This window comes from Prunus dulcis, chromosome 6, assembly GCF_902201215.1.
Source record: "Prunus dulcis chromosome 6, ALMONDv2, whole genome shotgun sequence".
Taxonomy (NCBI): Eukaryota; Viridiplantae; Streptophyta; class Magnoliopsida; order Rosales; family Rosaceae; genus Prunus; species Prunus dulcis.
Genome location: NC_047655.1, coordinates 6,241,451 through 6,269,002, shown reverse-complemented (window position 1 = coordinate 6,269,002; position 27,552 = coordinate 6,241,451). Strand labels below are relative to the sequence as shown.

Below are 27,552 nucleotides of genomic sequence, written 5' to 3'. Positions count from 1 at the left end.
AGAATTCTTCTTCAATCCAAAGCATTGATAATATCGAAATTGCAGAAGAAGTAGGCCCAGACCAGGTCAAAGTTTAAGTTGGAATATTGGGCCCTCAAATAGAAACAAAAATATCAAACTTTCAACATGCAGCACTGGACAACTGAGCAGTGGAATTTTCTTGACCCAAGAAGTAAGCAAGGAAGAAGGAAAGAGAAAAAATTGACCAATGACTTTTATAAATAACAAACAGTAACCTTTGTTTTGGCTTTGGCTTTTCCGCATTCGAATTTGAAAGTTGAAAAGTTTGAAAACAACAAAGATCTTTTAGTGTGGTGGCTGTCAGAGACAGGCCTGTGGTGCCAAATGGCCCCTCCATAGCTTTTCCCTCACCAATATTCAGGCGGTCACTCCTCCACCAGCTTTTCTATTTATAGTCCCTCTCTCTTCTCCTCTTATCTTCTCTGTGTGTGTCAGTTTGAGAAACTGAGCAAGACTTTCTCTTTTTCTTGTTTTTGTTCCTGTCTCTCTCTCATAGAAGTTTGACAAACAGAAGGAAAGAGATGGAGAGTGAGGATAAGGTGAAGAGAGAAGGTCTTCCTTTGTACGGAGGCAAGTACATACAGTATAACATTCTGGGTAACCTCTTTGAAGTCTCCGCCAAATATGTTCCTCCTATTCACCCTGTCGGTCGCGGTGCATACGGCATCGTTTGGTATCTCTCTCTCCCTCCCTGTTATTTATTTTTTATTAAAAATTTCTGAACTTTTTGCTTTCTCTTTCTGTATCAGTGTTTTTTTTTTTTTTTTTTTTTTTTTTTTTCATTTTTTGGCTTAGAAATGGTATATCTGTTAGGATTCTGGTAAAAGCTGAGTTGGACTTTCACCATGGAATTGAAAAGTTGACTTCAAAATTGAATTGGGTAGGCTTTAGCTTAGTGGGTTTTGTTTTTCTTGGGTTCTAAATCTGATATTCAAATCCAATGAGGCACTACTTCATTTTATTCAATTCTGTCTTTATTGTTTTGACTTTTGGTTTGGGTGATTTTGTATTTGAATTGGAAATGGCGAGGCTTCTTGCTCATCAACTAGGAACAGTTCAAAAAACTTGTGAAGATAGATAGGTCTTTCAAATATTCTTACTGCACTCATTTGATAAATTTGGGAGATTTCTTGGTGAATATGTGGAAATATGTATCTTGATTTTACTCAATGTACTCGTGAGGCCAAAAAAGAAAAGTAGAGGTGGTTAATATTTCCTGATGGCAGCTGTGCAACAAACTCTGAGACAAAAGAAGAGGTTGCAATCAAGAAGATTGGGAATGCATTTGACAATAGGATCGATGCCAAGAGGACGCTTCGAGAGATCAAGCTTCTTTGCCATATGGATCATGACAATGTAAACCTTTTGCATTCAAATCCCATATACTCTGCTGTTACTTCCTTTAGCAAATTTGGAAATATCCAAATATGGATAAATGCTTGTTTTTTAAATGTCTGGTCAATGCTATTCATAAGCATACCATAAACTGCAAATCTTATTATAAGGAGTTTTGTTGTTAAGGCTAGTTACACTCGTTTCTTAACTTGTTTTACTGTGAATAATAATTGTATCATTATTTTGCAGATTGTCAAAATTAAGGACATCATAAGGCCAGCAGAGAGGGAAAAGTTCAATGATGTTTACATTGTATATGAACTAATGGATACTGACTTGAATCAGATAATACACTCCAGCCAGGCTTTGACAGATGATCACTGTCAGGTAAGTAGAGCGTCGATATATTCTGGACATTTTTTAGTAGGGATGTGGGAACTAGTTATAGAATAAGGTGAAGCTATTAAGTTTATGATGTCGATGAATCAAGTTCTTCATTGTTCAACAACAGCTCCTTGTCTCTTTGAACAAGAAAATTAAAAGTGACTGCTGCTGCTTAATTACAATTGACATTCTTTACATTTCCAATCAAGATACACATAGGTTTAGTGAATGAGGGGAAACAATCTAACTTTTAGGGCACTGTGTAGGTTAGTGTAACATAGAAGTGTGATAAGTTTGATTAGGACCACCTCAGGGCCATGATGTATACCAATTTTTCCCCTTAAATTTGCAAAGGCTCTTATGAAATGGGTCAAGCCATTCAATGATTAGTTACTTTGTATTGAACGTCTGGTTCATACTTGCTTCTTTTGTTTACTGCTATTTATAAAGTTGTTGCTTCTGTTACTAATCTCTCCTTCCTATGTGTTAGTCATGTTGTATTAGCAACATACATGCTCTGATTGTAGTATGAATATGTAACCCTATAAATTCTTTGAGATTGAAACTTAGATCACTTATCTTAAGCGACACGTAATGTTTTTGGCAGTACTTCCTGTATCAATTGCTGCGGGGATTGAAGTACATACACTCTGCAAATGTTTTGCACCGCGATCTGAAACCAAGCAACCTGCTTCTCAATGCAAATTGTGACCTTAAGATTTGTGACTTTGGGCTCGCGAGAACTACATCAGAGACAGATTTCATGACAGAATATGTTGTAACTCGTTGGTATCGAGCCCCTGAGTTACTGCTCAACTGTTCAGAATACACTGCAGCCATTGATATTTGGTCAGTAGGTTGCATTTTCATGGAGATTATTAGGAGGGAACCACTATTTCCCGGTAAAGACTATGTTCAACAGCTGAGTCTCATAACCGAGGTACTCATTTTCTCTGTAATTCTCTTGCAGTTCTTGAAATTAATAGATGTGATTTAGTGTCAGTTGAGTGTTGTATCATTGTGGACATCCTTTTAGAAGGGACGTCACAACTAGTTACCTATTTGAAAGTTGATACTAATAATTTACGATATTGATGAATCAAGTTTGTGATTGTTCAAAAACAGCTACTAGGTTCACCAGATGATTCAGATCTTGGATTTTTAAGAAGTGATAATGCTAGGAAGTATGTTAAGCAGCTCCCACATGTTCCAAAGCAACCCTTTGTGCAGAAATTCCCAAACGTCTCGCCACTGGCAATTGATCTTGCAGAAAAAATGCTAGTTTTTGATCCAAGCAAGCGTATAACTGGCAAGTCTCTTAGCATTTGGTAATGATTAATCTTCAATTTTCTCACTAATTTTCGAAATACTAATATCTACCGTCTCATTTGTCATATATAAAAAGTTGAGGAGGCACTAAATCATCCATTTTTATCAAGTCTTCATGAGATCAATGAGGAGCCCGTTTGCCCATCTCCTTTCGTCTTTGATTTCGAGCAGGCAACCCTGGATGAAGAAGATATAAAGGAGCTCGTATGGAGGGAGTCTCTACACTTCAACCCGGATGATATGTTGGGATAATTTTTTTCAGCAGCGATCTAATTTCTGTTTCTGTTTTTTTTCACTGCTACCACTGGCATCACGTTTAAAGGATGCTTTTGGTTTCGAAAGGTTGGTAATTATCATATGCGAGGAGATTCTATATAAGAAGATCAACTAGGGAGATGGTGTTCTCCGGCGTGTTGAGTGGATGAAATGGCAGCTTCATAACAAGAGTGGTAGTGTTGGTGTGTATAAAAAGAAGGCTTTGTTCTCCTGGCTTTGTTTGGATTTTGATGTGTTTTGTATATTGTAAATCCAATATGATTCAAAACCAAATAAAAATAAGAATATTACCGGGAAAACGGCACAAAGTGATTATTCTCCTCTGCATATTGTGTGGGGACTTTTTATGAACACCTTGAGAACATTCATGTTAGTACAGAAGATGAGCAATATCATGGTAACGGAGGGATGAGAGTAGAGATTTTAGGTTCGAACTTAAAAATCTCATTTCCACACCACTTGTGAAGTCTTCTAAGACCTCATTTTAACAAAAGAGTATAGATTTTCTGTTTAGTAGTTGTCGTTCGCGACATTTAAACTTAAAAATCTTCTAAAATACCATTAGACTATTGACCATTTTAAATGAGACAGTAGATATTAGTATTTTGAATAGTAAATTATACCAATCTTCTTCATATGATTTAGTCTGAATTATTATAACTGGTTCAATAGAATCGTTTCTCAGAAATAATTTGATCCAATAATAAACCGAAAAACGATCCTATTGGACCGGTTATAATTCGGGCTAAATCATATGAAGAAGATTGATATAATTTACTAGATACACCCAAACCAAACAGTGCCACCCCTTCAATTTCTCCAAGTTTTCTCGTTCAGGGCATCAAGTTAGTTAACTTAACCCGCGGGTGGCCTAAATCAAGTTCAGCCTCGTTTGTTTTCTCAGAGCTTCCGAATACTGAGAAAGGCGGGTCATCCTAAATCGAGTTCAGGCTCATTATTTTCTGGACAGCGAGTAACTAACTAGTATTGAAAACTCATAAGAAAGAAAAACAATGAGCCTCCGAATACTGAGAAAGGCTTCGCAGACGCAAAACGCAAAGCAATTATCCTCCAGTTTCTCCAAATTCACACGATCGTTCTCGCAGCTCTCCTCACAGTCCAAACCGTCCGTCAATCCCTCCTTTTCATTTTGTTTCTAATTTTTTTTTTTTTAAGGAGAAAATTTTGGTGATGTTCGTGAATCGTGAGCACAAATTGGGTTTGATTATGATTAATTTGGCAGGCCTTCCTTTGGCATTGCGTTCGACATCGACGGCGTCGTTTTACGCAGCGAAGCTCCGATCGGAGGCTCTCCTCAGGTCTTCAGAAGATTATACGACGATTCTGGTACCCTCACTTCTTATACCCACCTCCCATTTTTATTTATTTTATATTTTTTTAGGATTTTATTTGAAAAAATTTCAATTTGTGGGCAGGTAATCTTAGCATTCCGTACGTGTTCTTGACAAATGGTAAGTCTGTTGATTTGCGTTTTTATGCTGGGTTTTTGCCACTATAATCAAAGTAAAATGGTTTTGTTTTGTTTTTTGTTTTTTTGTTTTTTTGTTTTTTTGTTTTTTTGTTTTTTTTTTGTTTCTTTGGTTTTGAATAGGTGGTGGGTTTACTGAATCTAAAAGAGCCCTTGAGTTAAGTGAACTTTTGGGTGTCAAGATTTCACCTTTACAGGTATTTTTGTTAGAATGACCACAAATTTGATTATTTTATTCAAACTTCTATCATTACGTACTTGCAAATCTGTAATACTAAATGCTATTTTTTTGACTGCATGGTGTCGCATGCAGGTTTTACAGGGCCATACACCTTTTAAGCAGTTAGTAAACAGGTATGCATGTAAGCTTGAGTTATGGGTCAGAAGAAATTTTGTTTAACAGGTTATAGAGGGTATCTTAGTCTTACATTGAGTATTGGCAGTGTTGGGGCATGCTTCATTTTTCTCTGCCAACATTGTATATGCCTCTAGGATGATTGTGGGCATCAATAGTTGGGTACCTTAGTGAAATTACACATGGTGAAAATGAACCTGAGTTCTGTATCTAAGCAGAAGCATTTCATTATTACTTAATGGCAGCATTATGGAATTCCATGAAGGATGCCAATTTGTCACTTCACAACCATGATGTAGAGTGAGAATCAAATGGTCACAACTTATTGTGTGAACAATCTTGATCTGTTATGTTTGTTTGATTGATAGATTTCATCTTTGTCTCATTGTATTCTTCTATTCAAGATTTACAATTTTGACTACAGATTTGAGAATGAACTCATTGTTGCTGTGGGGAAAGGAGAACCTGCTGCAGTTATGTCTGAATATGGATTTAAGTATGTTTCTGGTTAGATTGTCTAGGCTAACTTGATTTTGGCATGTTGAATTTTTTCACAAATTTGAATAAAATGTCTGATCTGATCTGAGATTTTTGCTCTTGATTTTCTTTGGGGTTTTTTCCCCTCGTTTCAGAAATGTTCTTTCAATTGATGAGTATGCGTCCTGCTTTGAAAACATTGACCCACTAGCACCGTATAAAAAATGGACAACTAAGCAGGTTAAGGAGGTTGCTGCCAGAGACCTTGTATTCTCACAAAGAGTTCAGGCGGCGTTTATAGTTAGTGATTCTGTTGATTGGAGCAGAGACATTCAGGTTATCTTGGACAAGTTTATTTGATCATAATGTTATAGGACCTCATGTATGTACATTCACATTACCAAGAGGATTTAGGATTAATCAATGCCTCATGTTTGTTAGCTAGACATATGAATTACTGAAATGCTATCAATGCTGTCTTCAAATACTTTCGACAATTTCACCCTATTCCCACTTTCATGTTCTGTTAGAATTTCTCAAATCTATATGTTAGCCATTTTATAATCATTAAAGTATCAATTGACTAATGATGGATGTTTATACCAGGTCCTATGCGACATTTTAAGAACTGGTGGTCTTCCTGGTCGGGAAATAGGACACCAACCACATCTTTATTTTGCGCATGATGACCTTGCATACCAGGTTGATTCTCCTTCCCCTGTAATAAATTAATTGTTTTCTCGACTCCAATATAAATTCTTGGGTTTCTATGAGCTAGTTTTGATAATATAAAATATGTATGATGTACTGACAAGGTTCTACTAAAGGTAGGCTGCTTTTCCTACCGAGCGTTTTGGAATGGGAGCTTTCAGAATTGCACTAGAATCCATCTTTAATAGGTAAGCGTAGAAATATCCAAAAAGTGTATCATTGTACGTTTTCCTTCTAATCTTTCAATTAAAATGCTGAGATATGCTCTTCTAAACCCCTATTCCACTCAGATGAATTTGTAGCTGATCTCTGAGTTCAAAAGATGGCTCACTAGTTGAAATGGGATGGAATACATGAATGCTGTTTGATAGTGCTGATCATAAATTTGGGTTTTGTCAAAGTTTTTAACCCTTAATTAAGTTATACGAAATATAGCTTTGTGTGATGATTATGTTTCATATTACGTACCTTATGAAGGTTAAAGACTAAGAGGCCGATCAAGAGTTTAAGACCAACATGGGAAAAGATAATATGAAAAGATATGTGAAAATTAGAAAATAATGGAAAATGTGAATTCATTTGGTTGACCTCATTTGACTAGGACAAAGGCAAGGATGCTGAGCATGATGATTTCATGTGATGAGTTATGCATCATGCTAAAGCTGCTAGTTCAAATTAATATGCAGAATCCATCCTCATGCTCTGGAGTATACAACTTTTGGGAAACCAAATCCATTTGTATTCAATAATGCAGAACTTGTACTTAAGCAACTTGTGTCAGCTCTTCATGATAATCTTCAAGTTGCCAATCAAGCAAATGCTGGAAGTTACCAATTCCAAACACTGTATATGATAGGAGATAATCCTTCGGTTGACATCAATGGTGCACGACAGGTTTGTGTCTCTTGGTCTTGAATTTTGGTTGCGTAGTTTCTACATGAGTAAAATGAACACTATTTAACTTAAAATCAGAGAAGGAAATAATCAATCATATTTTTCATTTCAGGCGGGTCATCCCTGGTTTTCTATTCTGACAAGGACTGGGGTTTTCAAGGGAAAGGAAAATCATGCCGAATTTCCAGCGGATCTGGTAGTTTTTTAAAACTTTTCCTGCCTGCATGAAAATGTAGTATCATGTTTACTTTATAGTTCGTCCTCCCCTCTTTCTCAGGTGAGGGGTGGAACTTGAGTTTATAGGTAGAGATGTAATTGCAAATCTCATGCATTCAAATTTGTTTACAGATACCTGACTATGCTTGTGCAGGTTGTTGACACGGTGGAAGAAGCTGTAGACTTTGTTTTGAGAAAGGAATGCATCTCCTAGACTTTTATTCTGTACACTTTGTTCTTTTCTTTTCTTTTTTTGTTCCCCCCTCCCCCACAGATTTTATTAATTTTTGATAAATTTATTTGTGGTTTACAATATTTTTTGAGAACTCCATCTGAAAATATATTTTTAAATTTTATAAGGAGAATTTTGGGGAAGACAATTGAGGTGATATCTCAGATGAACCCCAGCTAGGCTCTCAATTTGGAGAAATACTTGCATGAAATGGGACAGCACTATTTTGCTATCCCTGGTCAATCACAATATGCCACGCGTAATAACTTTTCCAAGTGAGACTGTGATTGGCCGGAAATAGCAAAACAGTACTATACCCGTTTCATACAAGTTTTTTGGCTCAATTTGAGATCAATTCATGATGTACTTACAATGCGTTATTTGGAGATGAGACAAGAAATCAAATAAGAGAACTGGCGCTTTCATTTTGCTTTTGCTATACTGACTCATTTGATACAAAGAATGCAACAGAATGCATTTCATAATACCTAAAGCAAATTACCGTAAGGTGGTTTTTAGTATTGACCAATTTAACTCCCACCACCAAGCAGTAATTGTGATACAAAGTTCTTTTCTTTTGGTCTGAATTGTGGTGACAAAGTTGGCTCATCCGTAAATGTGGATTGTCTCGTGGTAAAAGGACTCAAAAAACATATGTAATAATTACATTACATAATAGGAGATCCAAAATGTGACTTCACATCCTAATGCAATACAATAAACCTCTGAAAGATTATTATGAGATTATCACCGAAAAAAAAGTCTTCACTTCAGCCATGCTCAAAGTTGAAAATTGATAACTTGTTTTGGTTGGCTCCCTTGCTTCCCAAGGGCCTTATCTATTGCAGCATTGAAATTGTCAAAAGGAACCAGCTCCATCCTACAAATAGGGGAAGCCTCTGATGTTAAACATAGATCAGTTCAAATTAACAAAAGTGGAGTTAAAAAAACAAAAAAGAAGAAGCCAAGTGTATAGTTAATGAAGGAGAACTTACTCATATTTTAACTTCCCTTCCCGTGCTAGGTCCAGGAGGGAATCTATCAAAACTCTACACTCTTTTGCCTTCTCTGTACTCATCCAATTCTGCAACCAGAATCCCCTCAAGGAAAGATCCTGCAAACATAGATATTTGAGACAAGATGACAGAACATAAAAACATCACAAACAGATACATGTCAGGGGAACTAATCAGAAATTTCTCTACTAACAGAAACTGGCGGGCAAAAAACTGTATTGCTTTAAGACAAAAGAAATCCTAAATCCTATTTCTTCATCTCCACCACCAGATGAAGAGCTAACCTAATCTAGGTCTTAAAATGCCTAAAAGGATTTCTGAAACTATACAAACTTTGAATTTCTAATCAAATAGACCTCCTAGGTTTGTAAAAATAACAGTCAATACAACTCAGTTGGGATGATTGAAGACTAGAATCATATCGGCCCATCAATGCATATAATGACACCTGGTCTACTCAATGTATAGTTGGAGCACGCAACCGTCATTGACCTCATCCTACTTTCTATTGGTATCACCCATATCTAACTGCTTCCTTTTCTTTGTAGTAATCAGATTTTCTTGAATGCTTTGTTATTCTTCCCTTTACTATTTCATGGTTTCCCCATGTCCACCTATTTAGAATTCCTTGTCATTTCCACATGTTTGCCTTTACTCCCCATCCCACCCACCCATACTAACTCGCAGTTCTCGGAGAAAAAAAAAAAAAATTGCAGTTCCTGAAGTGCAATATACTTTTCCCCCCAAAAGTAGAATTTCACTAAGTGGGGGAAAAAAAGAAAGACTTACCTTAAAAATGAAAGATGATGTTGATACAGTAATGGGTTTCTTAGACATTCCACCATATGTCACCATAGTTCCGCCCCGCCTAAAAACAATGCAGTACATTTAAAAAAGGACATTAGATTTTGAAAACACTAGGAAAAGGGAACATTGTTTAAATCATACAGTATTGAGAATCACACCCCAAAAATTTAAGAACCAAAGAAGCAGCATTGCCTCCAACGCAGTTAAATCCTAATGCAGGTTCAGGTATACCAGACTGGCATGTAAAGCAGATTAAATGCAGAAGATTAGTCAAACAACTCGGAAATAGAGGAAGAATCAAAGTGTAATTTATGATTTGATTAATAAGTCCACAACTTCTAGAAGACCCTTGACAATATCAACTATAATGAGACAATAAAGATATACCAGAAGACCCTTGACATTCTTGACTTCCAGTTGACTCTCAGTAAAAACTTCATCAGCACCAAGGTTTTTGAGTTTCTCTTTTACTTCATCAGACCCAGTCCTGTAGACACCAAACCATGGTCAATTATAGAAAGACCCTTTTCAGGAAAGTTTATTTTTCTGGAAGCAGAAATCTAAGTAAATAACTGCACACTCTGCTTAATTATATACTTTTTATAAGAATAGAAGACATACATCACAGTACACAAGCTGATTTCATATTATCACCTGTCCCTTATTATATTAATGTTATGGATGCCACGATGGTGCGCAAGCTGAATAATGCACTGCCCTACAATGCTTGTGGCTCCATTTTGAACAATAGCATCTCCTATTCAAACCAAATTGTAATCGGTGAGGAGAAGACAAAAGAAAGATGCATAGAAGTTACAGATGGTGCTGTACCTTCGTTTAAAGTAACGAAGTCTTCAAGCATTCTTAGAGCAGTCAAAGGATTAACCGTAATAGTGGCGGCATATTCCAGGGGTGATTTCTTATTTATTTTGTACCATACACTCTGATCCTTCACAATATAAGTCTGCCATGTCCCTAAGAAAAGATTATATATAAAGCCTCATTAAGGTCACAAAAGGCATGCAAACTATGTTCTATAACCACAAATTTGAGAAGATGTGAGAACAAATGAAGAATGTACCAAAAGAAGGCGGAGATGGGATGACTAAATCCCCGGGCAAGAGACCCTTAACTGCAGCCCCGACCGAATGTACTTCTCCTACACCTTCATATCCTCCAACTGCTGGCACTTGTGGCCTCACAGGGTATACCCCTTTCATGGTTCAATGCACAAATCCTCAACTAGTAAGCAACAAATAGTAAATTCAATACAGAAAATCTTCAAAACGTGATCTTAACAAGTTTGTCACTATGTTTACTGATGTTAAACTTTCTTTCTTCCTTTATTTATTTATTTTTTTTGGAAAACCTAACCATCAAGCAACTACTCGGAGCACATGTTCTAGTAAATTTAACTCCATTTTCTGAGCAACCAAACGGATAGTAATGGAACAATAAACCAAATGAGGCAATACCCAAAAAGAAAAAGGAAGAGAAAAAGATAAAAAAACCTTCAATTCGATTAATATCAGAAGGGTTGATTGGAGCAGCCAACATTTTCACGCACACATCGTTCTCTTTCACTTCAACTGGTGGCAACTGTATCACTCTTCCAACAGCAAAAACCACTAAATAAAAACTTCAAATTTGAAAAAGAAAAAGAAAAAAGGTGAATTTGTAAGACAAAGTTAGAGAGTGACCTGGTGACCCTATCGGGAGGACCGTGTTGCTCGTACACCACAGCCTTTGACGGCGGCGACAAGGTCGTCAAGAACGCCCGGAAGCTTAGGGTTTGGGTTCGCGGGTGGTTAACGGCGTAGTTTAGCGTGAGATTGCCGAGTGGTTTGAGAAATCTGAGAGTCGCCGATCGAACCAGAGACGCCATTTTCAATTTGAGCACCACTCTGCTCCAATTCGGGAAGCTGCAACAAGCTTGAGGAGTTATTCTGTCGTTTAAAACTGGACCGGGTTGAAACGGCCCAAACCCGAATAAAATATTCGAACCGTTAGACCCACTCCTCAGAAACACACAGACGTCTCGATTTGGGCCCGCTGGGTCAATCAAAGCTCGTTCCTCTCTCTCTCTCTCTCTCTCTCTCTCTCTCTCTCTCTCTACAAGGTATTTTCCTCTCTATTTAATATTATCACTGTCTTGCTTTGCCATTTACTTCTTGTTCAGTGGTCTACTAATTTAGTAAATTCAGCCTCCAAATAGTTTGAGTTGGCCCTTTTTTTTTCTTTTTTTTTGTGGTACAAGTTAGTCTAAACAACTAAGATGTCGTAAGAGTTCGAACCTGAAATATCTGGTACGCAAGTTAATGTTTTTTTTTCTAAAACCTGAAACGATCTGTCCATTATTTAATCCTTTGCCCATCATGTTTTCTGTATTATCAAACAGTAATATATCTTCTGTATTTTTGTGATATTAACTTTAACCCAATTGTGATATTACCTACATTGTTATGTAAGGGCAGATGTACACTCCTTTGCCTTTGTTGCTTCATAGACGGGTTTCATTGATGATTTTGAAGTCCGAAGGATCCATTTGGGAAAAATATATCTGAAACCAATGAAAGGTTACATAATTTTACGGTGTCTGCATTTTGCAAATGATTCTGTTGGAGTCTCATTGAAGTTTGAAAGTTATATACAGCAACATCTGTTTTCACTTTACTTTTAACTTTGTTTTCTGATGTTAGAATTAAGTTATCACGTGCTCTGTGGCTAGGTTTTTATTCCAGTGCATAAGTGTGTTGATATGTGGGCTTCATTTGGTGGCCGGTTCGGATTGAATTGGAGTTGAGTTTAAGTCAATCTTTACAAGTCTCACCCTTTTAGATCAACCAATATACCTCAAAACCGTATTCAAGGATTAGAAATTTACACACTATACAGAAGACTTTCCCTGAAAGTTCATTGAAATAATTGCTTCTCAACACATTAGATTCTTATTTCAATTTCCTTGTGGGTTGTCTGACTTTTTGTGTGTTTGAATCTTCTATCAAAGTTCCTCTGTGGTAGAAGAATCCACCAAAATCAGCGTAAAAGATTTATTTTTTTAAAATGGGTCAAAAAAACAATCATTTATTTTTGCTTTGCCATTCAAATCATTGTGGAACTTTGCTATTATTCAACAGTCATTGTACCTCTAAAGTCAAGCTGTCTTTCTTGGTCCATAATCAATATTTTCCCACCAATCAGATTAGGTACTTTCTTGAATGTTCTGTCATTTTGGTCATGATTTCTAACTCTCTACTTGAAAATTTGATTGAATTTGCAAGCTGCAAAGCAGTAATGAATAATAAAGACACTTTTGGCAATTGTAAACAGGAAGCAGAATGTGATAAATGTGTGGGTAACTGTATGGAAAAAATGACTTTTGGATCATGGTATTTATTGCTGGACTTTGAAGCACTGTGCCAACATTTAACCTAAAACCTCCTATTTTCTAACATTGAATTAATTGATCTGAAATTCTGAAGCTAACCTTTTTTAGATTTGGTCAAAATCTAAAAACCGCTACGTACGCAGGTGCATGGTTATATGGAATAATTTTTATGTTTAAGGTTATGTGATGAAAGAGATAAACGTAAATCACAAGGTGTGGTGCGGTTAGCAAACTGCCACCTCCAGTTAGAGAGTTATTTGGTACCTCAATGATAAGGGTTCGAAACTCGTTAAAAGCACCTTGTAGCGAGGGGCAAGCCGAATGCCAAGCGGGGATTAATCCCACCCTTCATATGTGGGGACACATTGTGGTTATTTACTCCCAAAAAAAAAAGGAGATAAACGTACAATTTTATATAGTTAGTTGAAGGTAAAGAAAAAATGATGTGGAGAGGGATAAATTCATATTGTCGGTTTGATTGGTCTGGTTTACCAGTGGAGTGGAAGGCAACCACAACATGCCCTTAGTTTGATTGGTCTGGTTTGCCAGTGGAGTCGAAGGCAACCACAACATGCCCCCATTACTCAGCTCAAGACACATTGTCGCTCACCTAAACCTAAAATAATGAAATTGTAAGCAACAAGAAAAAGTCACTACCATGCACCGTCACCAGCGCCTTCAACCATCATTGTCATTGCCACGAGGACCCCGTCATTCTTTATCAATAATAATATTAAGAGAATAATATTATCACATCAATTGATTTCAAAGTTGGTGAAATAAGTTGATGTCTCTAATATTATTGATAAAATAATCATTTTTCTCCAAAGATTTGTTGAATTTCAAAGCTAGTGTTATCTTAGTAATTAGCATAAATAGTATAATCACATTTAAATACATGATGGGAAATAATTTGTTTCAATCAATGTCTAATCTCTCAAGGGCCAGCTTTAACTTGTCTAATACTAACCACTAACCCAGTGTGATCTGGTAGATCTTGGTCTTCCATGTAAATACAATTTCTCATTGGTGTGTGTCCACTGCCTGAAACAGTGGAATTTTCTAACCCAGTCATAAAGTCATTATAATACTATTCTTTGTGCGCCGACCGTGATTGCTTCGTGATCAGCCTTTCCAACACGTATTGAGCAATAGGATTTGTAATTTTTTCAAATAGGCGGACCGTATTTTTCTTCACTTCTTTTAATGAATTAAAGAACATCGAAATTTTGTTTTAAAAAAGCGCATTTTTCTGAATTCTTAACAATTAAAAGTGATTATTGAAAAAGCACCGAAAAACACTTTTGCGATTCAACATCACTACAAATTTTTCTGTCAAACGATATTAAAAATATTTTTGATTGTTAAAAAATGATTTCCGACATTTCAGAAGCAGTCCCAAACCAACTTTTACTTTGTTTTATTACTTTCTCTAGGCTTACTATCCTCCGTTAATTTCTCCTATTTTCTTGAGGTACGGTTTTATATAGGGTATATGCCTTAACCACTTAGTTTTACTTTTGACTAAAGTATGACACAAACTGAATAGATTATTCAAAATGATGCAAAAAATTTATTGCCTTGGTTCATGTGCAAATAGAATAATATTTCTCGCATATTTGTGCAAATGATGCACACATATATATATATATAGTTATAGGGGTAGGGTGTTTATTTCTATAAATAATATATAATATACGACTTATAAGATTACGGTAACTCATTTTTAATGAGAGAGGTATACGTAGAAAGTCTCAAATTCGAATTCTCTTTGTATAAATTTCTTTTAAAGAAAAATAATAATAACCATTTTCCTAGCCCTTTTGGTGCAATTGGCAAGAAAGTTCAGACCAATTAAATGGTATTTTATCTGATGCTTTTTATTAATTATATTTAAAAAATTGTGTTGAGAGTTTATTTTTCATATAGGGAGAAAACAAAAGAAAAGAAATGACAACAGTACTTCTATTTATTTAGTTTACTCTTTCCTCGCGGAACCTTCTTTTATGCTTTGGAGACGGCAACAAAAGTCAGAGCTGCAAAAGTATACAAAACTTGGTCTTTGGGTTTGACAATAAAAGCTCCAAATTCAATAAAATACGTTGGAAATTAAAATATACAATGAAAAAGGAAGGATTATAACTTATGTTGTTTGTTTTAGTAGTAGTTTTTAGCAATAATGTTTTCATTTATAGATTGATAGCTATATGTTTTCAATGTAGTTATGGTAGTCCTAGATTGGGAATTTTTTTGCTACGTTATGATTGACTTTTATTCTCCGCCTAACACACATCCTTTAAACGTTCTACCATTTAAAATACGCTTATTAAAAGCTCAAAACAAGATAATGAAAATTCTCACATTCATTTTCCAAACCTTCAATCAAGCTAAGAGAATTTTGAGCTTTTTGACTATTCATTAACAATAACGACATATATAACAACAAAGAGTAGACATTGTCCCTTTTTTTAAAAAAATAATTTGTTTTTACAAACGGTAGGGAAATTGCATTCATAAATCACAAGTAGACATTGTCTTTTTAACACAATAAAAACTCTTTCAATAAGAAATGATCAGAATAGTTTACCGAAACTACTGTAGTCCCTAACGCATCAAATAATATTCACCTAAGCTAAACCCTAAATCCCAATGTGATCAAGTATATATAAGTTGGAATGGAACTTCAATTTGAAGAAACCTTAATGTGCAAATTGGTCAAGTGGTTGTTTTTAAACTAAAACAAGAAACACATGTATAATTGTATATCAACAACAAGGGGGAAAAAGTCAAGTATTGTATAGTGGGTAAGTTTTCTGTTATCTAAACCATCCCACAATTTAACAAGAAAAAGGATCTGAAAAAATATTTACCTCTTCTTCTGCTAATTACCCACCTAAATTCTAGTAACAACTTGTCGGTTCAAGAGTCGCACAGTAAATTAAATATAGTCAAATCTCAAGTGCCAACTACGTAGCGACGTGTCCGAATTTTATTGGTTGAATGATTAAATTTTTTATTTTAACTGTTCCGTTTCCCCTAGGAAATAACGCATCATAGTTATGGCGGGCGAGCGCGTGGATCACCGTCGGAACTTTCCTTTTTACAGCAAAGCATTATTAAGTGGAAACGCGTAAAGGCAGAGGGCCCATCTTGGAAGATTTAAAGCATCAAATTTTGTTTAATGGGAGATCTCGGGTTGTGGGGACTGCTGTGATGTTAAGCCGTCACCGGCAGGTAATGAAAACAAATCTCAGGAAAGAGAGATGTTTGGTTGCCCGAAGAAAAGGACAAAGATATGTTGCGGACCAGCTCGCAACTAAATCGCGTATGCCAATGGGTGAGCGCCACGTTATCAGATCATTTAGATGATCGGAACACGTAAAAGACAAAACAAAAATACCGTACCATAAATGCAAAGTTGACGAAACAGGCAAAATATGCCGGAACGACGGGCTCGGCTCTGATGTTTCGTCAAAACACGTGCAGCAGATTAAGGCCCCGTAATTGTAGAGTTTTGAAATTAGCGAGAATTATCAAGATCTCTTTTAACTCGGTTAGATTTTGTTAGCTTTATATCTTACTAGACATGTAAGTTTCATAATGTAAATATTGAATTTGGGAAAGTAAATCCCATATATGTTTCCTAAATTGTTGATTCCTGAATGAAGTGGAGTTTTAAAACGAAAGAGACTAACTGAGGAGTACAATAGTAACACTCTTACCCTTAATTATATTCACCACTTTTAACTAAGATGAATTAGCTTACAAAACATCGAGGAGCGCTAAGAATATTCTTGTAATGAATTTTTGCTTCTTTGAAATTACCATTAATTATTGTCAATGGGTCTAACTGTATTTGCTAAACATGTAATGTTATTCTCGATCATATATGACCGTTTTGAAGATAATATAATTTTAATTATGAAGAATAGAATAGGAAAATGGGAGTGAGAGTAATCTCGAATATCAAAATAAATTCAAATCGAAACATATTTATATACATCATATCAATAAAATTATGATCATGGTATCAAAGTGGAGTAACGATATATGTATAATATTATCGATTATATTTGTCACATATGTGATGAGTAAATTTATGAGAAATCGTTTTAAAGGTAAGTTGACCGCAAATAAGGGATTTGGTTAGTAAATGTGTTAGAAAAGGGCAAGTGGTAATACGACCCTCTCTGACCCCAAAAAAAGAAAGAAAAAACACCCTCGTGTGTGCAACGTGGCTGCTTTTAATTGTTTGAAATTGAATTTAATTTTGCGGTTGATTTGCATTACAGAAGGGAACCCTCCCATATATATTAGAGAAAAAAGTCACCAAGAAAGTACAAGAGTCTGTCACTTTGTGTCTGAGTTTTGCAACGCTCTCCTTTCTCATTCTGCTCTGCTCTGTTTTCTTGTTTGATTGGTTGGTTCTATGCTTTTGGTGCTCTGTTTTTGTGTGCAGTCGAGAGATAAAGGGGCGTGAGCAAACAAGAAAAGGAGAGAGAAAAGGAAAAGGGGTAAGATGAGCTGCTTTTGCTGCACTGAGAAATCAACCGAAGAATCAAAGAAGAAAAATACCAACATCAACGGCAACAAACCCAATCATCAAGGTAATTCTTTTCCAAAATTAATTTTTATTTAATTTTTGGGTCATTGAGATAAACACGTCGGGTTGATGATCATATCTGATTTTCATATTCAGATAGTCTCTTGGTGTGATTTTAATTTTTACATTGTGGGTTTTGTTTTTTTGGCTATTATTATTTCCCTTTTTGTTTAATTTTTATGGGTGGTACTCTTTTGCCTTACCTGGGATTATGTTCTTCCCTCTCTGAATTATTTGGTCATCAAATTTTTTTATTTAAAATTTTGGGTTAAAGTTTCTGAATTTGGTTTTGTTTGGTCCTGCTTTGCACCTTATATCGATTCAAAAGGTCGGTGCCCTCTTTGACTTTGCCATGAAACCACTGTCAATTTTTGAAATTTTGTAATGGATGGAGAAAGAAAGATGGCTAAATTTTTATGTAGTGAGAATGGGCTTTAATCACATTTATAAAATTTTCATACTTTTATATTCATCTGGGTTTGTTAATTTCTCATCTAGTGCCAAAGTTATTTGTTTTGGTTCTTGTGACTGTTCATTAACACCGCGTCTCATTCACTTTGTTTGTTTGTTTGCGTGATTGGTTGGGAAGGTCCAATCCATAATCCAAAGTCCCATAGTGTTGAACTTTGTCATTTTGTGTTTTTGTTTGCATTTAAATTTTAATGACTCCGGTTTTTTCAATCTCATTTTTGAGAAAATGAATCAATATAATTTTTTGGATTTTGGTTACCATGTGCCGAATTTTGTCTTTATGCTTGGCCTTCTCAATCTCACTTACTTACTTGTCTGTGTGCATGTTTGTATTTGTTCATTTTGATATGTCAGAAGTGAATTCAAATGGGAATGTTAAAAAGGAATTGGGTGTAAAAAAGGAGGAGGCCTCTAAGGATGACCAGTTATCGTTGGATGCAAAGGAGTGGAATATAAAGGAGGAGGTTTCTAAGGATGGAAAAACCAACGGCAAGCGAGCACAGACATTTACATTTGATGAACTTGCAGCAGCAACTGACGATTTCAGGTCTGATTGCTTTCTGGGTGAAGGAGGATTCGGAAAAGTTTACAAGGGTCACTTAGAGAAAATTAACCAGGTTTGTGCAGCTGAGTTTAAGCTCTACCAGTAAATCGAACTTCTTGTGATACCTATCAAACCCAAATTGACAAATAGTTTTTTTCTATTGAGTTATGAACTTGTACATTGAACCGAATGCTATTGGGATATCATGCGTGTTATACTCTTGTATCAAATGTGTTTTGTCAATTAATATATGAATTGTAAGCTTGAGGGGTGACCCAATTTTGCTATTGTCGTTGGTGTAGGTTGTTGCTATCAAGCAGCTTGATCGTAATGGGTGCCAAGGGATTAGAGAGTTTGTTGTCGAAGTATTGACACTAAGTCTGGCTGACCACCCTAATCTCGTCAAATTGATTGGGTTTTGTGCCGAGGGAGATCAGAGGCTATTGGTTTATGAATATATGCCATTAGGATCCTTGGAAAACCATTTGCATGGTATGCAACTGAGTCACTCCAAAAACCAATCCTTGTTGTATTATCGATTACCTTTTCACTTTCTGTGAAATATGCATCTTATTTTGAGGTGGCCATGAGTTATATTTGAATAGTACCCTTTTTTTTTTTTTTTTTCCTTTACAGATCTTTCACCCAGCAGGAAAGCGCTCGATTGGAATACAAGAATGAAGATAGCAGCTGGTGCAGCAAGGGGTTTAGAGTATCTGCATGAGAAAATGCAGCCCCCTGTTATATATCGTGATCTGAAATGCTCAAACATTTTGCTTGGTGAGGGGTATTATCCAAAGCTATCTGATTTTGGCTTGGCCAAAGTAGGTCCCAGTGGAGATAAGACTCATGTTTCTACTAGGGTTATGGGCACGTATGGGTATTGTGCACCTGATTATGCAATGACAGGTCAGCTGACTTTTAAGTCGGATGTTTATAGCTTTGGGGTTGTTCTTTTGGAGCTTATCACAGGAAGGAAAGCTATTGATAATACAAAACCTGTCAAAGAGCAGAACCTGGTAGCATGGGTAAGATAACTCTAGCACATTGCACTCTCTTCTCTGATATCTACTATTCCACTCCCTTCTATGGTACTGCATAGGTTGAATTAGTTTCGCAGTAGCTGCTGTCCTTTTGTAACATTGTGCGGCAAGCAATAATTATTGGAAATGCTGATTTTCTGGATTTTGCTTTTCTTTATCACTTTTCTTGGTAAAATTTAACTATGTCTGCTGCCCACTGGGATGGATGCGATTTATATAAATGCTACCAATTAGAATAGCAGTTTGTTGAAACTTATTTTCTTTAGAGATAAAGGGAAATAAATAGGGGCAGCAGTCAGTTGACACTTGAAAGAGACTATCCTTGGAAGTTAGAAGATTTTTTTCATTGCAGTTGATTTTTAGTCTCTATTGTCATCTGTAGTTTTGTTCTGATGTTTTGATATCCAAAGTAGCTTGAATTGCTGAGCATTTCGAATTTTGATGACCTCCGTGTGCAAGAAACTAGCTAATGTAGTTGTCTGCCCTATTTAAAAGTACAAATGAACTTTTACTTTTACTTTAACTGTTATATTGTTTTCAGGCAAGACCCCTGTTCAGATTGGGCTTATAAATCCCTAACCGTTATATTGTTTTCAGGCAAGACCGCTGTTTAGAGACCGGAAGAGATTTTCACAAATGGTGGATCCGTTGCTCCAAGGTCAGTATCCTGTCAGGGGACTATACCAAGCCCTTGCTATTGCTGCAATGTGCGTCCAGGAGCAGCCCAATATGCGGCCTGTCATAACAGATATAGTTACAGCGTTGAATTACCTTGCTTCCCAGAAATATGACCCCCAAATACATCCAGTTCAAAGCTCGAGAAGGGGTTCATCTTCTCCTAGAGGGAGGAGAGATGATGATATAAGGCAGATTGGAGGTAACGGACTGGAGAGAGACTGAGCTGGAGGACTAAATTAAGAATAAAGCAGCCAATACCATTTTGTGATTGTAGATGATGTGCCTAGTTATCAATTTTTGCATCATAGAAGATAACAGGTACTACTGCCATTCTTAATATTCACATACAGAGAGTTCCTGCTTTTTTTCTTCTTCTTCCTTTTCTTCCTCCAGTGTACATGAGAGCTGACGTTCTTGTATGTAAAATGCTTCATTGTAGGAACTTTTTTCCATTTTATTAGTTAGCCTTATTAATATCGATAATAGTTCCATTCTTTTGCCTACCGTGTCCCCCTTTTTTTCTCTCTTACTTTTTTTCCCCTAAATGTTTGTGTTGTTTCGTTTTGCTTTTCTCTAGCGCAATAAGTGCATCATGATGGATGTTCTCATGGGTAAAGCTTTATGATATAAAAAACGAAGTGGACATATCTACTTCCCCCTGTCTCCATTACGTTTTTTTTTTAACCCTGGATGTTTGCGTCGTTTCGTTTTGCTTTTCTCAAGCACAATAACTGCATCATGACGGATGTTCCCATGGGTAAGCGTTATCATAAAAAAGAAGTAGACATATCTACGTCCTCATGTCTCCATGCAGGTAATGTGGAATATCATTGTTGGATGCAATGTGTAAACTTGACGAGCCCCGCCTTCTCGTTGACTCGATGCAAAGAGGGAACTTGGAGGTTCTGGTGAATGATTTGTTAATATGTAGCTGGGGGTTGAGAGGGTGGTAAGTTTTGATGTTGGTATTTGCATGGTGATTGGAGAGCTGGTCTGCAATCCTCTTTTAGCCACACCACTGTAAAAACCTAGGCTGCCAAAGAGCTTTGAGTTTCTTTGGCATCTCGACGTTTCCTGGCACTGCACATCTAGAGGCGCTGATAGAGCCATGGAATGTACTTTTTTTGTATGGGTCATTTCAAAATGACTTACACTTCATATTGAAGTAATATGGAAAAAAGACGTCGTCTTTTATTTCGGGTAGCCATTTTGGCACTTCTCTTTTAACCTCATTTATTTTTTGGTTGGTAAATGCTATTTACTTTGACAATTGTGAGCCTCAAATCGTTGGTTCCGAAGTTCCTACAAAACCACGGCATCCATCCAAGAAGTTCATCCATTATTGCCAGTCCATTTCATCAACACGCGCTCTGAAAAAGTTGGCATTTTGTGACCGTCGTGCATGAACTCTTATTAATGACGCGTTTAATCATTAACGACTCATTTTTCCTCATGAGGATGAATGACACGTGTAATCATATATCGCCGATTGTCGCTAATGATTAGAAGTACCATTATACCCTTATCTAAGTCCATGTAAACGCACATATCTCCCCTCGTTTTCAACCCACATCTCCTTTTGTGCAAAAAGGGTATAATGGTCTCCGTGCAAAAAGGGTTGGTTTTCTAAAAAGTTCTAGAATAGGAAGCATTTTTGCTTAATTGCTTTGGACCACCATTTAACCATAAAATCTGGTCCAATTAGTATAATCAAAAGGGCCATCGTGTTTTATGCTCTCATCAATGCGACTCTAGACTACAATGCTTTGAGTTGAACTTATAATATTTGCAAATATATAGTTTCAATGTCATTTTCTTGGCCCCCATGTTTACCAACTTTCAACCTTTTATCTTCTACGACCTAATCAAAATTAGAATTATTCCATACTCACAATAAGAGTTTGACTCTCGTTCTCTTCCTTTTATAAACTATAAACTTCATTTGAGTTAAAAGAAGTGACAAAACAAACGAAAAATAGTTGTAGGGACAAGACTTAGAGGTCTAGAAATTATGACAGATAATGGATAACTGGATTCTTTTCCTCCCTAATGTCACAGAATGACTTTTTCGGAGTCTTCCTTCCGTGCGGCCTTAGACTTGATCGCCTCTCAATCTAGGCTACGGTGAGCTATTCAACTCATAGAACTATTCATCTGTTAAAGCTGTCTTGTTCAAACCACAATAAATAGGAGAAATCAAATATGCATTACCAATATATTAGGTTAAATAATTTTTTTTTTCTTTGCCAAAGTTAGGAAGGAGAAGGGTTTTTCTCACACACTATCACTGTGCTATGGGAATTCGATCGAACCTAAGATTATTGGTCTGCACGTTAAGGTCTTTTTCAACTGGACTAGACCCCATTAATAATTAAATAAACTATATTAAAGTATGGGAGATGGAGAGGGTCAATTGTAGGGGTTAGATGATTTAGATGGGGTTGAAAAGTTAGGTAGGTAGGGTAGGGTAAATATTTTTTTAAACCCAAGTCCTTAGAAGTTATTAAAAAATAAAAGCAATATGAAAATAATATTTTTGTTGAAATGGTAGGTGAGGAAAATAGGATACGTGGGTGAAAATAGCAACAGTTTTATTATAATTGCTCTTCAGCCTGTTCTGCTTCTATGAAGAGAAGTGATGGGTGATTCTATGGACACTCAAGTATTCTCTCTGGACACCCTAATAATTGCTTGCTTGTGTAGGGCTGGCAATGGGTCGTGTCTGGATTATATACATGTTAAGAATGCACGACCTAAACCCGACCTGTTTAATAAACGTGTCATTTATGGGTTGACTTGTTAATTTTTCGTGCGGGTTTCGAGTTGTGTCAATAGACCCGCTAAGTGGTAACAAATAAAAAATGCTATATTTTGATAATTTAATCAAGTAATTGCATTTTTTATTATTTATATATATAATAGTGATTACATTTTTGCATATCTCTATGTATGAAGATTGAGAAAGAGAAATAAAAGTAATTTAAAAAAATGAAGAAAATGAAGAAAAAAAGAAAGAAATGGGTTGGTGGGTTATATAGGTATTTTAGCAAGTTGACAGGTTATACAGGTATTTTAGCGAGTTGACTCAAATCCCACCCATTTATAAATGGGTTAGTAGCGAGTTGACTCGAAAGTTTAATTGTGCGGATTTCAAATCGTGTATCGAGTCGTATTGGAAATTGCCACACGTATCTGTGAACAACAAAGATTTGTTTATGGAACTGGGTGTCTAGAAAACAAATTAATGGGTGTCCATATATTAGTTCCTTACATTAGAAGTCACCGACCTGTCTAACTCACGTGCATTCCACGTGCAAAAATATTCCCGCCCAAAGTCGTTAAGAATCCGAACTACCAAAGACCCCCAAAATCAAAACCCTCGTAAATTCACAATTCACAACCCCACAAATCCACCCGAAAAAGAAAAAATGCAGCAGAGACTTTGGTCTTACTCTTCTCGAGTGCCTGATCAAGAGTATACTGTTGTGGCCATTGGCAGCGCAGCTCCACAGCAACCGCAGCTGAAGCACCACCACCACCACACTCCAAGAACAAACCCAGATGGCCTTCCGCACTACGACCCGCGTTCCGGCTTCGGAAAGAAGGAGGGTTCTTGGAGATCGGTGTCGGCGGAGAAGTGGATCCATGTCATTCCTGTGATTGTGCTCTTCTGCCTCTTTGTGCTCTGGTGGTTCTCTGTTTCAGGTATTACAAATTGGGACAGAGTTTGGGTTTCTTGGGTTTATCTGTTTGATTTCTTTGATGGGTTTCTGTTTCTTGGTAATTGATGGTCTTGATTTCTTGTTCGTTCTGCTTGTGAAAAGAAATCACCATTTGGGAAAATGGGTGTTTCCTGTTTGGTCTGGAATTTGTTTCTTGGGAGTGAAGATTGAGTTGTCGCTTTGATTTTTTTGGAAACTGTTACATGTGACTCCTGTGTTTGACTCTCAGGTATTACAAACTGGGACAAAGTTTCAATCTCTTTTTTTTTTTTTCTCTGCTTGATTTCTTTGATGGGTTTCTGTTCTTGCTTTGATTTCTTGTTCACTGAAAACAAATTACTGTTGTGGAAAAATGGTATAATCTGTGATTTCTTTGGTTCTTTTGGAAATTGGTACTTCTGTTCTGTATAGAAATTTTACTGTTTGTTTATTTGAAAAGCAATTTGGACAAAGATTCAAGCCTTTGGTTTCATTCTTGTTCTTTCTTTCTCTAATGGGTTTCTGTTTCTTGATAATTGCTTGTTGGGATTTCGTCTTCATTCTGTTTGTGAAAATAGGCTGCTGTTTGGGGACATGGGTATTTTCTGTTTGCCCTGAAATTCGTTTCGTGGGAGGGAAAATTGAGTTATTCCTTTGGTTGTTTTGGAAATTGTACTATTGTATATGATTTGAAAGGGAAATAAAATAGCAATAAGCATTAGCATAGCTGCATAAGAGACTTACACAAGAGATAGATCTTAATCTGTTACTTAAATTTGTTTCTTTGTGTTGTCTTTGTTTGGAAACAGTAAAAGTGGTGAGCATTGATCGAAGAATTACAGCTATACGTGAAACTGAGATACCACTCCCTCTCAACGAGACTCGAATTGATATCGCAGTCTTGGCAGCTGCTGCTATGTCACCAATAGCCTTGGTTCCTCAGAATCTCACAGTGAACAAGGCAACTGAAGTTCCAAGTGCTGAGAAAAAATGACTGAAGGACTATTTTCTTTTGTCTATAATAAAATAGCTTTGAGGAATCTATTTCTGTAAATCTTGTATTAGGGACTGAGATAGAGTCCAATAGCCAACTTTGTAGGTGTAAAAAAGTTTAGAACTGTGATTCATGGGGGAAACTATGAGACGTTCATACTTGATTTTGCTTGACCTTGCGCCGACGAACCAGCAAGGAACTTGTTGTAGTTAGAATTTACAGAGATAACAATAGTGAATGGTTTGCTTGGATCAAATTTACATAGAATGTAAGAGCAATGAATTCCCAGCTGTAGCTGGCTCATTTCACGATTGAAAATATTCAAATTTTCTTCTGTTGACTTTCTGCTGACACTAAAGCTAACAAGTGCCTTCTGCATTCTGTTTCCCTTTAAAAATTTCCATTGATCTTATTCCTATATCCCTCAAGAATCTGGGAAAGTGGGAAAAATAAACAGATACAAAAACAGATCAAGGAAATGTTTCTCTATTGCTGCTACAACTCACTAACCTCACCTACTCTGCAATAGTCAATCATTAGGTACATGGTCGTGTTCTTTTGTGACGGAAGAATTCTACAACAGTCTCTCCTTGGTGACTGCAAAAGAAATATTCTTTCAGTTAGTAATGGAATTATACAAATGTGGAATTTTTTTTTATGCCATACCTTTTGCCAACGAAGAGGATCTGGCCTTTTAAAGACTACAACAGTATCAACTGTTTCTGGTGAGGCCATTTTCCATCGGCAGTGAGGGACCGGAAATTTTTGACGAGTATAGTGAGCAATAATTTTCTTTCTACCTTCATCATACCGGGTTGAGTTCATATAGAAAATGAAGGCCTTCTGGCATGGATGCTTGTAGACAGGCCTAGTGTTGAATGCATATGCTGTGTAATCAGCTCTTCTATACCAATTCAGAAAAGTCCTTGAGGGCGTCTCTAGTTCTCTTGGAGAAATGATTCCCCTAAAGATTTGAACTACATAACCCCAAGAAATGGAGATGGACCAGTATCGATCTTTGTCGTAACAGATTGTTTGCTGCATAACACTAGCTGAGTCGAGCTTGACGGTTTGAAATAGATGGTGAAGTGCTTTCACTCGGGTCATGTGTGGGAATATTGGTTCCACTACATCAAGGTGGTGAAGGGAAACCAGTGGAGTCACAGGATGGGCACTCAGCAGGCCTAGCAGATCTCCATACACATCAAACTGCACAACCACAATAAACAGCATTTTCAGAATTGCAAATGAAGGTCACACACACAATTCACAGTTTGCATTTGGAATTTCTTCCTACAATTCATCCATATTGAGAAATGTAAAAGCTACCAAATGACATGTGACTGTTTTCTCAGTCAGAAATAAAAGTTCAAAGTGTGTCCATAAATGAACAGATGAAACATTGCCACATCTGTTGGGATCCAGAATTTTGGGATCTGTTTTGGCGTCTTCAGCGAAACTGGTGAAAACAAAAATAGTTACTCTTACCTGATGAAATCCAGTTTCCTTGGTAAGTGGCACGCCTAGCTCAGTCATACAAGCCTGCATTCTGTCATCACTGCCATATAACCCCGGATAGCGTTGGATGCACCGGTCCTGCATCTTTTCCAGCTCCACTGCCAAGGGATAACTTATAGCAAAACCCCCTCCACCATATGCCATTGAATATGAGAAAAATATGTTCTGAATGTGACTCTCCGATGAGCTTCCTACATAATAAAATTGTGTGTGGTCATACTTGTTGAGAATTCTCACCACATTTTCCACCATGAAAACTGTGTCATCATCCCCCATTACAAACCACCTCACATCCTTCACTCCGAGCCTCAATGTCTCTGAAACCACCCTCGAAATCCTCAATGCAGATCTCTGTCCTTGGCGATTTGTGTACTTAAATCCTCTGGTGTCCCCTGAAATCCGAATCTCGGGCAGTCCCTCGTTTCTTCTAATCCTTACTCTTTTGTCCAACCAAACGACCCCTCGAGTCTCCTTAGGCCTCCACCACACTTTGATGTACTCCTTCCTCTTTTCCCACAAATTCGACGAAGCTGCTATCCCAAACATAATGTGTTTAAGCTCTGTATCGAATCTCTGAGGCCTTTGTGGAAGTGCAGGTACTTGTGAGGCTTCTTCTTCTTTATTTTCCACAAGTTTAATATCAGAGGTAGTGACATTGGAGAGGCCTTCAAGATGCCGTGCCGTGGCGGTTGGACAATCTTGATGATCATAGAGGAGGTGGTTGGAAGAGTAGAGAACATAGAGAACAGAAACGGTGAGAAAAACCCAAGTGAGGGTGGCTCTGAAGCCTATCATTTGGGCCACTGCAGGTGCTGATTTCTTCTCAGAGTCTTCAAATTTGTGGCTGTTGTTGTTGTTGATGCTGCTGCCTCCCATTTGAGTTGAGTTTGGTTTGGAGAAAGGAGGTGGCAGAAAGATTAGTTGGCCTTTCAAAATTGTTCGGATCAAAGAGAGAGATGGAGGGTGGTGTGTTAAGTGTCCTAAAGTTTGTTGTGGAATGAACGAAGTTGAATGCGAGGAACTTGGTAGTTAATTGACCTTTCTGCCTAAATGACACATTTTGGTCGTGT

At 36.8% G+C, this 27,552-nt stretch overlaps 6 protein-coding genes across 10 annotated transcripts; 4 read left to right on the top strand and 2 right to left on the bottom strand.

Moving 5' to 3' along the window:
* Positions 1 to 262: 262 nt before the first annotated feature.
* LOC117630109 (mitogen-activated protein kinase homolog NTF6-like) lies at positions 263 to 3,696 on the top strand. Its single transcript, XM_034362857.1, has 6 exons — positions 263 to 694; positions 1,248 to 1,377; positions 1,606 to 1,743; positions 2,348 to 2,680; positions 2,866 to 3,049; positions 3,146 to 3,696. The coding sequence occupies exons 1-6, from the start codon at positions 543 to 545 to the stop codon at positions 3,319 to 3,321; spliced, it is 1,113 nt and encodes a 370-aa protein (XP_034218748.1). The 5' UTR covers positions 263 to 542; the 3' UTR covers positions 3,322 to 3,696.
* A 449-nt stretch (positions 3,697 to 4,145) lies between these two features.
* On the top strand, positions 4,146 to 8,147 carry LOC117630108 (uncharacterized protein YKR070W). Of its 2 annotated transcripts, XM_034362854.1 has the most exons (12): positions 4,146 to 4,471; positions 4,589 to 4,692; positions 4,782 to 4,817; positions 4,958 to 5,031; positions 5,148 to 5,188; positions 5,614 to 5,685; positions 5,822 to 6,002; positions 6,273 to 6,368; positions 6,498 to 6,565; positions 7,064 to 7,271; positions 7,384 to 7,467; positions 7,642 to 8,147. In XM_034362854.1, exons 1-12 carry the CDS (start codon positions 4,359 to 4,361, stop codon positions 7,699 to 7,701), a joined length of 1,137 nt encoding a protein of 378 aa, XP_034218745.1. In that variant the 5' UTR covers positions 4,146 to 4,358; the 3' UTR covers positions 7,702 to 8,147. The 2 variants fall into 2 exon arrangements, with proteins under 2 accessions (XP_034218745.1, XP_034218746.1); XM_034362855.1 differs by lacking the exons at positions 7,384 to 7,467; positions 7,642 to 8,147 and having other exon boundaries at positions 6,979 to 7,243.
* A 70-nt stretch (positions 8,148 to 8,217) lies between these two features.
* Positions 8,218 to 11,570, bottom strand: LOC117630107 (enoyl-[acyl-carrier-protein] reductase, mitochondrial). 3 transcript variants are annotated; one of them, XM_034362851.1, is made up of 10 exons: positions 11,243 to 11,570; positions 11,054 to 11,151; positions 10,624 to 10,755; positions 10,374 to 10,517; positions 10,197 to 10,299; positions 9,930 to 10,029; positions 9,701 to 9,777; positions 9,525 to 9,603; positions 8,715 to 8,833; positions 8,218 to 8,599 (listed from the first exon to the last, which is right to left on the bottom strand). In XM_034362851.1, the coding sequence occupies exons 1-10, from the start codon at positions 11,425 to 11,427 to the stop codon at positions 8,500 to 8,502; spliced, it is 1,137 nt and encodes a 378-aa protein (XP_034218742.1). In that variant the 5' UTR covers positions 11,428 to 11,570; the 3' UTR covers positions 8,218 to 8,499. The 3 variants fall into 3 exon arrangements, with proteins under 3 accessions (XP_034218742.1, XP_034218744.1, XP_034218743.1); XM_034362853.1 differs by having other exon boundaries at positions 11,054 to 11,141; positions 11,243 to 11,458; XM_034362852.1 differs by having other exon boundaries at positions 11,054 to 11,170; positions 11,243 to 11,348.
* Positions 11,571 to 17,247: 5,677 nt separating this feature from the next.
* On the top strand, positions 17,248 to 20,772 carry LOC117630870 (probable serine/threonine-protein kinase PBL5). 2 transcript variants are annotated; one of them, XM_034363700.1, is made up of 5 exons: positions 17,248 to 17,537; positions 18,362 to 18,621; positions 18,851 to 19,040; positions 19,185 to 19,576; positions 20,189 to 20,772. In XM_034363700.1, exons 1-5 carry the CDS (start codon positions 17,450 to 17,452, stop codon positions 20,489 to 20,491), a joined length of 1,233 nt encoding a protein of 410 aa, XP_034219591.1. In that variant the 5' UTR covers positions 17,248 to 17,449; the 3' UTR covers positions 20,492 to 20,772. The 2 variants fall into 2 exon arrangements, with proteins under 2 accessions (XP_034219591.1, XP_034219590.1); XM_034363699.1 differs by having other exon boundaries at positions 17,249 to 17,537; positions 18,359 to 18,621.
* A 2,761-nt stretch (positions 20,773 to 23,533) lies between these two features.
* Positions 23,534 to 24,983, top strand: LOC117631617. Its single transcript, XM_034364868.1, has 2 exons — positions 23,534 to 23,974; positions 24,780 to 24,983. The coding sequence occupies exons 1-2, from the start codon at positions 23,698 to 23,700 to the stop codon at positions 24,962 to 24,964; spliced, it is 462 nt and encodes a 153-aa protein (XP_034220759.1). The 5' UTR covers positions 23,534 to 23,697; the 3' UTR covers positions 24,965 to 24,983.
* Positions 24,984 to 25,194: 211 nt separating this feature from the next.
* Positions 25,195 to 27,408, bottom strand: LOC117631616. The gene is made up of 3 exons (XM_034364866.1): positions 26,453 to 27,408; positions 25,631 to 26,173; positions 25,195 to 25,561 (listed from the first exon to the last, which is right to left on the bottom strand). The coding sequence occupies exons 1-3, from the start codon at positions 27,356 to 27,358 to the stop codon at positions 25,460 to 25,462; spliced, it is 1,551 nt and encodes a 516-aa protein (XP_034220757.1). The 5' UTR covers positions 27,359 to 27,408; the 3' UTR covers positions 25,195 to 25,459.
* Between the last annotated feature and the right edge of the window lie 144 nt (positions 27,409 to 27,552).

What these genes read in the sequence shown, in the direction of transcription:
- LOC117630109 (XM_034362857.1), top strand. Translation starts at nt 543, where the DNA reads ATGGAGAGTGAGGATAAGGTGAAGAGAGAAGGTCTTCCTTTGTACGGA. An exon ending in GCCATATGGATCATGACAAT is followed by an intron (nt 1,378 to 1,605) that starts GTAAACCTTTTG and finishes ATTATTTTGCAG; the next exon opens with ATTGTCAAAATTAAGGACAT. An exon ending in TGACAGATGATCACTGTCAG is followed by an intron (nt 1,744 to 2,347) that starts GTAAGTAGAGCG and finishes TGTTTTTGGCAG; the next exon opens with TACTTCCTGTATCAATTGCT.
- LOC117631617 (XM_034364868.1), top strand. Translation starts at nt 23,698, where the DNA reads ATGCAGCAGAGACTTTGGTCTTACTCTTCTCGAGTGCCTGATCAAGAG. An exon ending in CTGGTGGTTCTCTGTTTCAG is followed by an intron (nt 23,975 to 24,779) that starts GTATTACAAATT and finishes GTTTGGAAACAG; the next exon opens with TAAAAGTGGTGAGCATTGAT.
- LOC117630107 (XM_034362851.1), bottom strand. Translation starts at nt 11,427, where the DNA reads ATGGCGTCTCTGGTTCGATCGGCGACTCTCAGATTTCTCAAACCACTC. An exon ending in CCCATCTCCGCCTTCTTTTG is followed by an intron (nt 10,518 to 10,623) that starts GTACATTCTTCA and finishes ATCTTTTCTTAG; the next exon opens with GGACATGGCAGACTTATATT. An exon ending in CTTCGTTACTTTAAACGAAG is followed by an intron (nt 10,300 to 10,373) that starts GTACAGCACCAT and finishes TGGTTTGAATAG; the next exon opens with GAGATGCTATTGTTCAAAAT.
- LOC117631616 (XM_034364866.1), bottom strand. Translation starts at nt 27,358, where the DNA reads ATGGGAGGCAGCAGCATCAACAACAACAACAGCCACAAATTTGAAGAC. An exon ending in AGGAAACTGGATTTCATCAG is followed by an intron (nt 26,174 to 26,452) that starts GTAAGAGTAACT and finishes GTGGTTGTGCAG; the next exon opens with TTTGATGTGTATGGAGATCT. An exon ending in ATCCTCTTCGTTGGCAAAAG is followed by an intron (nt 25,562 to 25,630) that starts GTATGGCATAAA and finishes TTTCTTTTGCAG; the next exon opens with TCACCAAGGAGAGACTGTTG.
- LOC117630870 (XM_034363699.1), top strand. Translation starts at nt 17,450, where the DNA reads ATGAGCTGCTTTTGCTGCACTGAGAAATCAACCGAAGAATCAAAGAAG. An exon ending in ACTTAGAGAAAATTAACCAG is followed by an intron (nt 18,622 to 18,850) that starts GTTTGTGCAGCT and finishes TCGTTGGTGTAG; the next exon opens with GTTGTTGCTATCAAGCAGCT. An exon ending in CTTGGAAAACCATTTGCATG is followed by an intron (nt 19,041 to 19,184) that starts GTATGCAACTGA and finishes TTTCCTTTACAG; the next exon opens with ATCTTTCACCCAGCAGGAAA.
- LOC117630108 (XM_034362854.1), top strand. Translation starts at nt 4,359, where the DNA reads ATGAGCCTCCGAATACTGAGAAAGGCTTCGCAGACGCAAAACGCAAAG. An exon ending in ATTGGAGCAGAGACATTCAG is followed by an intron (nt 6,003 to 6,272) that starts GTTATCTTGGAC and finishes TGTTTATACCAG; the next exon opens with GTCCTATGCGACATTTTAAG. An exon ending in ACATCAATGGTGCACGACAG is followed by an intron (nt 7,272 to 7,383) that starts GTTTGTGTCTCT and finishes TTTTCATTTCAG; the next exon opens with GCGGGTCATCCCTGGTTTTC.